Raw genomic sequence first — 11,493 nt, forward strand, 5'->3', positions numbered from 1 at the left:
CTTCTATGGAGGGTATCAACTATAAAAACTAATTACAGCAAAGAGCAGTTTAGTTTACAGTATTCATGAAAAATGCTGTTATTATTGACAACACAAACCCCACAGATTAAACATTTTGACATGTTTGAAGTGTTTCTTTAACTATGTGTTTGTTTGTATGTTTACATACAGACACGATCAAGTCGATTAGTTCGGTCTGACAGGTGGAAATGACGATGGCGGAAAACTCGATGCGAACGCGGAAGTGTGTCCTGTCTCTTCTTATATGGATAAATGAAGTGGAGAATATGAAAAATCACATAAACATGTAAGTGTATTTCTGTTAAAAAGTATATATGTTTGTTGCTCTCTTCACTATTCTGCACGATGAGCTTTTGAATTTCGTGATTGGTAGTCTGAGCTCAGGCTATTTCAGTTCAAGCGTCCAATATATTATTACCAAGAATCATATCAAGTATATCATATAATTATAAGCATTATAAAAACTTTTATTCAAATATTATCACGTTTTCGTTGGTCTATGACTTTCTGACCAACGTGATTCTTAAAGATCTCCTTATACATTGTTTTAGTTTGTGCTTGTTTGTGACTGTCAAGCTGTTTTATATAATGAACATTAATGATTATGTAATGTTTGCATAAGTAAAACAGGTGAGGGTGCTATCTCTAAAAATAACCCAGCCATTTTTGGAGTGTAACATTTCATAAATGTAAATTCATTCCACTTCTTCTGCACAGTGCATTACCCCTTGCACAGGTGTGCAGAGCATCTGTAAGCATCTGTTAATGTATCTCTTATATTGTAGGGCTGGGCAAAAAAATCGATTTTTCGATTAATCGTTTTTTAAAACGTGGTCGATTAAAAATCGATTCTCAAAGAGCAGAATCGATTTTTTTTTTCATATTTATTTCTGCAAACATTGAACGGAGGAATGGAAGCATTTTAGATTTCGCAAGAAAGACGTGTTGTGGCTTTTAATTTCTTTTTATTTATTACCCACTTGTAAACTGCTGTTTACTGTTCTTTTTTATTAATATAGTATTTGTATTAAATCGATATTCATTGAGTTGAATCGAGAATCGAGTATAAAAACCTACCTGAGAACCGGAATCGAAAATTTAATCGAGAATCGGAATCGAATCAATTTGATAGTTTGTGAATTGAAATCGAATCGATCCGGAACATCTGAAACGATACCCAGCCCTATTATATTGTATCTCTTTTGCATTTTTATATATAATATATTTTTATATTTACTTTTTATTATTACATGTCTAGAAGTTGTGTTTTGATGTGTGTAGCAGAAGCTTAAATTAAATTACCAAAGAAAATTATTTTTCTTTGCAAAGCACCCTTAGGGGTGGTTTCCCGGACAGGGTTTAGATTAAACCAGGACTAGGCCTTAGTTATTTTAGGACATTTACATAGTTTTTATAAATATACCCTAAAAAAACCCATTACTGATATGCATCTTGAGACAGAACAATGCCACTGATATAGTTTAAGATATGTTAGTGCAAGCTGCTTTCAGTTAAGACTGCTCAAACAAGCATTTAAGTCTTGGACTAGACTTAAGCCCTGTCTGTGAAACCAACTCTTAAATTTCTTTCTTAATCTGACAAAACAATGAACACAGCCAAAAAACACGTCAAAAGTTTTTTTTGCCATACAGCAGCAACACCAGAACATTTTCACCACAGTTTTTTTAGATACGTAATTACTTGACTCTCTCACAATGATTGATTACCTGAATGCTGAATGCTGTCACTTTGGATAAGTATTAGCTGATTTTATTATGATATATTTTTCTGTGTTGTTAGGTGAAATTGTCCATCTGTGTTGTCCAGCTGAAAACATCATGTCCTCCACGAGTCCATCACTGTTTTCCCCTCTGCATCCTGCAGTTAATGAAGCCAGGGCAGCAGGTGATCATGGGGTTTACTCCTCAGAGAGACACGCTGGTCGTCTTCTTGCACAAATGAACAAAATGCGTCTTCGCTCTAATTTCTGTGACGTGAAGCTGCTGGTGGGTGGACGGGTTTTCGAGGTCCACAAGCTGGTGCTGGCCGCCAGTGGTCCTTATTTCACTGCCCTGTTCTCTGGAGCCATGAGCGAAGCCCACGAGGAGGAGGTTCGAATCGTGGGAGTGGAGGCTGATGTCTTTGAAATGCTCCTGGAATTTATTTACACTGGTATACTGCTGTGATATGTGTTTGTCCATCACTTTATTAACCTGTGAGTTAATAAGTTGTGTTGTTAAGCATTAGTAGTTGCTTACACAAGCCCTTAGGGTCGTTTCTCAGACAGGGCTTAACCCCTAGTCTCAGACTAAAATGCAGTTTTGAGCTGCCTTAATGTAAAAACACCTTGTACTGACATATCGTAACATATATCAGTGCTGTTGTTTTGTCTCAAGATGCACACCAGTATAGTGTTTTGTAGGGTTTGCTAGTAAAAACTACTTATGTCCTAATTAAATTAAGGCCTAGTCCTGGATTAATCTAAACCCTGTCTGGGAAATTCAAACTGTCAGTATTACAAGAAGTTAACAGTCATCATTTTTAACACCGTTCCTCCTTGGATCCTGACAGGTTGTATACATGTGACAGTGGAAAATGTACAGGAGGTGATGGTGGCGGCAGACATGCTGCAGTTGAGTGATGTGGTGGATGTATGTGGAGATTTCCTCCGTTCTCACATGGACCCCTCCAACTGCGTGGGGGTCTATCGGTTCCTGGAACAGATCGGGTGTATGGAGTTGTTACAGTTCACTGAAGATTACATCCACGTTCACTTTCTAGAGGTCAGTTTACACTCATGTTTTCCATTTCGATTAACTCCATGCTTGCTGTGTGTTCTTCGCCTTTTTGTAGCTCAATTCCAAGTAAAAATAAAATCGCAGCATCACATGTATTAGTGAGTGTTGTGTAATGCAGTAAACTGAGAATTGATAGGTTTGATCCCAACAAGATTACTATTTTACTGTCATAAGTGCATCTGATTTTAATCTGACGGGCTGATGTTGCACATGCCAGGTTTGCTCTTCAGAGGAATTCTCCAGTTTGTCTAAAGATCAGCTGGTAAAGCTGCTCCGCAGTGAGGAGCTCAGGATTGAAGATGAGTATCAGGTATTAACCGCTGGTATGAACTGGCTGCTCCATGACATCCCTCTCAGGAAGAAGCACATGGTGGAGGTCCTGGAGCCCATACGCTTCACTCTGCTGTCTCCACAGAGACTTCACAAGTACATCGAGGGTAAGTGACTGTAGCATGAGGTATAATCCATATCTATATATTTTATGTCTATATACACAGTAGTGGCCAACTTTAAACAATTGAAATCTTCACTCTTTATTCAAATATTTTATGCATTAAAAATGTTGTAAGCATGTTGCATTGACAAAGATTTTACACAGACAGAACACGTGCAAACTTTACTACAAAATAGGACTACAAAATATCAAAAAAGAGGTTCAACAGATATGTGACCCTGGGCAAAACGAGTCATAAGGGTTTTAAAATTGAGATTTATACATAATCTGAAACCTGACTTTTTATTGATGTATGGTTTGTTATGATAGGACAATATTTGGTCGGGATGCAACTATTTAAAAATCTGGAATCTGAGGATGCAAAAAATCTAAATATTGAGAAAAACACCTTTAAAGTTGTCCAAATGAAGTTCTTAGCAACATGTGATATAACTACTGATAATACATGTTTGAGATATTTATGGTAGGAAATGTACAAAATATCTTTATGTAACATGATCTTTATTTAATATCCTAATGATTTTTGGCATAAAAAAATTATCATTTTGACTATTGCTACAAATATACCCGTGATACTTATGACTCTGGTCTTGTGGTCTAGGGTCACATAGAAGAAGAAGAAGGAACAGATGAACTCTAATCAATTATTATCTGTGAGCTTGTGCATTTTTTAGTATATTTTAATAGATTATTTAATATTTAATAATTTCTTTTGTACTATAAATACATTAAAGGTGCAGTGTGTAAATTTAGCGGCATCTAGTGGTGAGGTTGCAAATTGCAACCAATGGCTCGTCAACAGCTGACCCCTCGCTTTTAAAATGCATAGAGAAGCTACGGTAGATGCCACATGCCAAACATATCTACATCAGAGGCAACTTATTAAACAAAGTTTGTCCGTTAAGGGCTTCTGTAGAAACATGGTGACACAAAATGGTGGATTCCATGAAAGGGGACCCGCAGTGTTTGTAGATAAAAACGTATTATGCTACGTAATTAAAACATAATTGTTCATTATTTGAGGTCTTTATACACCCCTGATAATATAGTTACGTATATTATATTGCATTTCTGTCAAGAGATTTTTCTAAAAGTTACACACTGCACCTTTAAAGAGGAAATTTCACAAGACTTTTTTAAGATGTAAAATAAATCTTTGGTGTCCCCAGAGTACATAAATGAAGTTCCAGCTCAAAATAGCATATAGATCATTTAAAATAGCATGTTAAAATTGCCACTTTGTAGGTGTGAACAAAATGTGTCGTTTTTGGGTGTGTCCTTTAACATGCAAATGAGTTGATCTCTGCACTAAATTGCAGTCCTTTGGTTGGATAGTGCAGATTAAGGGGCAGTATTATCCCCTTCTGACATCACAAGGGGAGCCAAATTTCAATGATCACCTGCTTGCGGAGAATGGTTTTCCAAAACTAAGTTACTGGGTCGATCTTAATCATATTGTTTAGGTTGATAGAAGCACTGGGGACCAAAATTTAAGCAATCTCAGATTTTCATGATATGTCCCCTTTAACAGTTTTGTCCATTTTGTACCATACACCTCATATTTTCATAGTTTAGTCTAACCTGTGGCTACATTAAAAGCAAATATTGTACCATTCCCCCAGACTTCACATTAGGCAAATACTGTAAGATTCATTTCAAGGTTATAACTAGAAAATTCTCCCTGACAGGTATTTCTGACTTCAGTTTGCGAGTCGCGTTACAAACGCTGCTGAGAGAGTACACAGAGGTCAGCAAGTCCCCGAAAGAGAGCAAACCGCTCAGCCTTTTGCAGATGGACAAAATTCGCCCCAGGAAAAAGGCCCGCAAGTTCCTCTATGCCATCGGTACCTAAACTTCTTTAAGCATGCAGAAATTATATAGACCAGACGTGACTGTCATCTGTTGTTTTAATTCTGCTTGAATTCATCCATCAGGTGGTTACACTCGTCTGCAGGGCGGCCGCTGGAGTGACAGTCGGGCTCTGAGCTGTGTGGAGCGCTTTGATTCGTTCAGTCAGTACTGGACCACCGTCTCTTCTCTGCATCAGGCCCGCAGTGGTCTCGGGGTGGCGGTACTGGAGGGCATGATCTATGTGGTGGGGGGTGAGTGTGTGTTTTTTGGGGGGGTACCTGCTTTTTTTTTAAAGGTGCCGTAGAATGGAAAACGGTATTTACCTAGGCATAGGGAAATAATACATGTACATGGTGATGACATATCGTGAGTCTCAAACACAATTGTTTCCCCCTCCTTATGTAAACCTTGTGCATGCCAAGACTGCTGGAAAACAGGCCAATCTTAACATACCATTGTGATGTACGCCCCAACATTAAAATTACACGATCAATTAATTACAGTGTTGTTACAGTGCTTAAAGGGACACTCCACTTTTTTGAAAATATGCAAATTTTCTAGCTCCCCTAGATTTAAACATTTGATTTTTACAGTTTTGGAACCCATTAAGCTGATCTTCGGGTCTGGCGCTAGCACTTTTAGCATAGCTTAGCATAATTCATTGAATCTGATTAGACCATTAGCATCGCACTAAAAAATAACCAGAGTTCCGATATTTTTCCTATTTTAAACTTGACTCTTTTGTAGTTACATCGTGTACTACGAAAAATTTAAAGTTGTGATTTTCTAGGCAGATATGGCTAGGAACTGTACTGTCATTCTGGCGTAATAATCAAGGACTTTGCTGCCTAACAATAAAGCCACATACCTTCTGTGTAGATATCAGATTAAGAAGGCACCTTTAAAGAAAATGATAAACAGCCATCATGTGTTTCACAGGAGAAAAAGACTCTATGATATTCGACTGCACGGAGCGCTATGACCCAGTGACCAAGCAGTGGGCGGCAGTGGCGTCTCTGAACCACCCTCGCTGTGGGGTGGGAGTTTGTTCTTGTAATGGAGCTCTGTATGCACTTGGTAAGAAAATTCTGATATGTTAAAGCCTTATAAGCTAATTATTGGTTTAAGAGCATTTAAAATGTGATTTTCAGTCATTGATTTCACTTGAACATGACCCTATATATAAGAAATCAAGGTTATATTTTCAAATAATGTTCTTTACATATTGTTTGATGATTTTATCTATTACATTAAATCACAAACAGACTGGATCACATATATTATGGTCATTCAGCATTGCTATACATATGCTATAGCATATTGTTAATGTAAATGGTGTTTTAGGAGGCTGGATTGGCTCAGAAATTGGAAAGACCATGGAGCGATACGACCCAGAAGATAATAAATGGGAGGTTATTGGAAGCATGGCAGTACCTCGATATTACTTTGGCTGCTGTGAACTGCAAGGTACATCCACCCGAATAAAGAGAGTAATAAACTGGTTAAAATAATAATAAACACTTACATTGACAGTATACATACACTAGCCACTTTACTTATCCAGAATGCACAGATATTTTCTCCAACTTCTTAAAAATGCTTTAAAAACCGATGAAATGCTACAGAGCATGGGTGCATCCCGATTTGCATTTGGGTTACTTTGTATCACCATGCAAATACAAAACGCAGCAACTCCAACAACATTGAAAAAGAGAAAATAACTTAAAAGGCTCTTGGTGTGAATTTTGTACATATGCAATAGGCTTTATGCCCAGCTGCACTACTTCCTGAACTTCAGCCAGCTCCTTGTTTCCTGTCTGCCATTATTGGACAAACTGATTAATCCAGGTGTGTCTGATTATTGTTGTTGTGACTACTGAGGTCAGGCACACCTGGATTAATCAGTTTGTTTGTGACTACCGATGTCAGGCACACCTGGATTAATCAGTTTGTCCAATAATGGAAGACAGGAAACAAGGAGCTGGCTGAAGTTCAGGAAGTAGTGCAGCTGGGCATAAAGCCTATTCTCACAATATTTGATCACATACCGTAATTGTAATTATCTTAATTATAATAATCTTGTAATTTATGATACTTATTTAAGTCATAACTCAATTTTGACAACTTTACATTTGCACAAAAGTGTGCTGAATCAAATAATGTATGTAAAAGAGTAGTATATCCCAGTACTTATGTGTAAATGTATGAACTCTACCATCATCATCATTATCATAGTTTTAGTGTACATTGTGATGTTTTTTTGTGTGTTAAATGTTCCAGGTTTTATCTACGTAATTGGTGGCATTACTGATGAGGGTTCAGAGCTGCGTTCGGCCGAAGTCTATGACCCTATCTCCCGACGATGGAGTGCCCTTCCTGTCATGGTGACCCGACGGGCGTATGTGGGTGTAGCTAGTCTAAATAACTGCATCTACGCTGTAGGAGGCTGGAATGAAGCCCTGGGGTCTCTGGACACTGTGGAGAAATACTGCCTTGAGGAGGTGCGACTACTAGGTTTAGTTAGATAGCGAGGCTTTTGACTACCAACGTAATCTAGTTCACTTTTTATATTTGAGTAAAAATTCAGCAACAGAAGAGGTGTCTGAGGAAAATGTACAACAACCAACCACAGATAAATGTGACATTGAAGTTTGTTCATTTTCTGCATTTGTCCAATACCTTAAATGAGAATAAGTGCGCTATTTCTTTTATAGGCGAATGGATGATAAAATGTTTGACTTTAAGCTAGGAAACAGAATATATTTACAAATAAAAATTACTTAAAATACATCAGTAAGCACATTTAGTACATACTGTTAGCAAGCAGTAGTAGCTTTGTGAACACCCACAATAACCTGGCGTCATGGTTTCATGTTTTGTACATTTTCTAAAAAGGAAAACACTACAGTTTTTCAATATTTTACTTTGTTCTTACCTCAACTTAATTAATGACGAATTAATACAAAACTATCTTTTTTCAATGCGTACACTTAATCTTTGTACAGTGCGACGTGAATTTGTTAGCATTTAGCCTAGCCACATTAATTCCTGAAGGAATTTAGAAGCCGCCAAACATTTCCATGTTTTCCCTATTTAAAGACTTTGACATGAGTAGTTACACGAGTAAGTATGGTGGCACAAAATAAAACGTGGCGATTTTTTTAAGCAGATAAAGTGTTTGGTTCCTTTTAAATTCATCCCTGTTTGGATCCTAAGGAATGAATTGGGCTAGGCTAAATACTCACATTCACGACGTGCTGTACAAAGATTAAGTGTACGCATTAAAAAAAGATAAGTATGTATTAATCCGTCCAAGTTGAGGTAAGAACATAGAAAATATTGAAAAACGGTAATGTATTCCTTAAAAGTAAATGATAAATCTAGTTTTAATGCGAACACATTTGTGTATAATTAGCCTCATTTATGTGTTCCTACAGGAGAAGTGGGTGGAGGTGGCATCTATGTCGGTCCCACGCGCCGGCGTCACCGCCGTGGCCGTCAATGGCATGTTGTACGCGGTGGGCGGTCGGACCTCCAGTCGAGACTTTTCAGCACCCGTCACCGTGGACTCGGTTGAAATCTACGACCCTTTCCTGGACACTTGGACAGAGATCGGTAACATGATCACTAGTCGATGTGATGGGGGCGTAGCTGTGCTCTGATTGGCCACTTTTTACTGTTTACATTCAATGTTACAACTCCATCCCAGCACTTGCTGCTCAACTTGACTCTTATATTAGATAACACTGTGTCTATTTGTTATCATTTTAACTGAGTGAAGACAGACACTAGGTATAAATCCATCTGATGCTAAGTTGAGGATGCGCATATAGGAGTGTATAAAGGAGGAAATGAACGAAAAAGGAGTATACAGTAATATCTTTTTTGAACACCACTTGTGTATTTGTATTTGGCACCATAACCAAACCAAGCATTAGTATAACTGCTTTTTGTAATGCTTAAAGTAAAAAAACAGGCATTATGTCGACTCTGATTTAGGGCCATTACACTGCTTAAAAAGATGTTTGTGTGAGTTGGTTTGTGTTGTTATTAGGGATGCTAAACAATTAATCGCGATTAATCGTTAGCAGAATAAAAGTTTTTGTTTACATCATATATGTGTGTCATATATGAATTTGTATAAATAAATGTACACACATGCATGTATATGTTTTAGAAATGTTTACATGTGTATATACATTTGTATATTTATGTATAATTAATATTATCTATAAATATAAATACTTAATATATACTTTTTTTTTTCTTAAAATTATACATGAATGTGTTCATATTTATATATATACATATTTATTATACACAGTTCACACACATATGTGATGTAAAAAAAAACTTTTATTCTGCTAACGATTAATCGCGATTAATTGTTTAGCATCCCTAGTTGTTATTATCATCTGCAATGCATTGCTCCTCATTCTGTACTTTTTCTACTGTATATTGCTTATCTAGAGTGTCATATTTGCCTAATTTAAGTCAATTTAACTGGTTTTGTATCATTACTCTTTGTTCTAAGTGTTTCATAATCTAAAAATTGTGTCAAGCAATTTGATGATTATAAATTATTTTAATAAATTGAAATTCTAGCAGTTGAAATAATACTTCTGAGTATTCAATCTAATATAACTAACAGTTTATTACCTAAAATACCAACCATGGAAATAACTTGTTTAACTCAACAGATACAAAGTTTTATATTTTTAATATAGATGTAATGACTGTTTGGCACTTGCCTTCAACCAAAACATTTTAGGAGTGTATGACATAATGATTTAAAAAGACGTAATCTTATAGACGGTTTCATCGGAGGCACGTGCAATGACGCGATTACGCGTCTGGTCTGAAATGTAATTCCGGTTTCATTATTTTTTTAATGATCTGACTAGTTAGTAAACTGAACTCTTGAACAAATACCTCAGCGAAAATAACAATTGTATTGGTTTCCTAGGTAATCTACATGTTGTTTATTTTGCTTGTTATATAAATAAACCACTCGAAAAGGACTTTGTTGATATTTATTCTTAGCAGAGTTTACCGGAAGTTACGTGTTGACCACAAAAGCCGCTTCTTTATGTTGTTACTGCTGAAACCGTCTATAAAATGTAGTTGCCATGACAGCATGGCATAACCAGCATAGTTATACTGAGGTTAGAAGGAGAATTTAATAACAACCCAGTGTTTCTGGACTACAGTGCCTAACCGAGGAGCGGGTTTGTGGTAACACTCTAAGCTCAATTGACGATGTTTGAGGTCAAGTCATAGTTCACTCAAAAATTAAAATTCTGACATTTCATTTTCATGAGAATTTTCATTCTCATGTTTGATTTTTTTCCTGTTGAACACAAAAGAAGATATTTTGATGAATGATGGTAAGCACACAGCTGATTGTAACCATTGACTTCCATAGGAAAAACAAATATGATGGAATTCAATGGGTACCATCAACTGTGTGCTTACCATCATTTGTCAAAATATCTTTTTCATCATTTATCACAATACTTTCATAATATTTGTTTTCCTACAATGGATGTCAATGGTTACCAATCATAAATTTTACAAAATATCATATTTTGTGTTCATCAAAATAAAATACTCATACAGGTTAAGAACAACATGAGGGTAAGTAAACAATGACAGAATTTAAATTTTAAGGTGAACTATCCCTTTTCGTTTTGAATATTTCTTTGAAATGGACTGATTTACATAAAGGCCTGTAGAGATATATTTGTATTCCCTTCCAGCATTTTTGAGTTTGTCTTTGGGGCTCTTCTGAATATGCTTTTGTTTGAAGCATGGTCCAATCCGACAGTGTTTTTAGGGAATGGAGTGCTGCAGGATGATGTATTTTTGTAGGCCAAAGAAGAACACTGGGTTCTCCCCCCAAAAAGCCCATACACTTTTCCAAAGACTTTTGTATTATACCAAAAAATAAATAAAAATGAACATAACTTTTATGGTTTTGGAAGTCTAAATGCAATTACTAAAAATAAAAGAGGCACTTTTAAACTCAATTTTTTTACCTTTAAGTTTTATTGTGGTTGCACCGATACATGTAAATGGTTTTAGAATAAAAAAGGACAGTGACATTTGTTTTATAAATTGTTGTCAGACTGTAAATGTATTTCTTCATTTTACATATACCACAATAATGTTTAATAGGTATCTTCCAAATACTACTTAAATTAAACGATGCACAAAGGAATGCAGACTTAAAACTTGAAACTTAAAACTTTGTACAGCCATGACAAACCTTAGAAAATGCAGACAATGGAGTCTCACACTTTAACGACATAATCAAATGAGTCTCTGGATACATAATTTCATTTAAAAACATTAGAAGACACATAAATC

The 11,493-nt window shown here is 36.2% G+C and overlaps 1 protein-coding gene across 1 annotated transcript; it reads left to right on the plus strand.

The window, feature by feature from the left end:
* Positions 1-186: 186 nt before the first annotated feature.
* Positions 187-10,144, plus strand: ipp (intracisternal A particle-promoted polypeptide). The gene is made up of 10 exons (XM_065267537.2): positions 187-307; positions 1,822-2,193; positions 2,593-2,804; positions 3,037-3,256; positions 4,962-5,117; positions 5,208-5,375; positions 6,064-6,201; positions 6,469-6,591; positions 7,405-7,625; positions 8,562-10,144. The coding sequence occupies exons 2-10, from the start codon at positions 1,860-1,862 to the stop codon at positions 8,784-8,786; spliced, it is 1,797 nt and encodes a 598-aa protein (XP_065123609.1). The 5' UTR covers positions 187-307; positions 1,822-1,859; the 3' UTR covers positions 8,787-10,144.
* Positions 10,145-11,493: the final 1,349 nt, after the last annotated feature.

Source organism: Paramisgurnus dabryanus, chromosome 6, assembly GCF_030506205.2.
Source record: "Paramisgurnus dabryanus chromosome 6, PD_genome_1.1, whole genome shotgun sequence".
NCBI classification, from domain to species: domain Eukaryota; kingdom Metazoa; phylum Chordata; class Actinopteri; order Cypriniformes; family Cobitidae; genus Paramisgurnus; species Paramisgurnus dabryanus.

Excerpts from the sequence above, each read along its gene's own strand:
- ipp (XM_065267537.2), top strand. The coding sequence starts at position 1,860 with ATGTCCTCCACGAGTCCATCACTGTTTTCCCCTCTGCATCCTGCAGTT. Across the intron at positions 3,257-4,961 it reads ACTTCACAAGTACATCGAGG|GTATTTCTGACTTCAGTTTG; the intron begins GTAAGTGACTGT and ends TCTCCCTGACAG. Across the intron at positions 5,376-6,063 it reads CATGATCTATGTGGTGGGGG|GAGAAAAAGACTCTATGATA; the intron begins GTGAGTGTGTGT and ends TGTGTTTCACAG.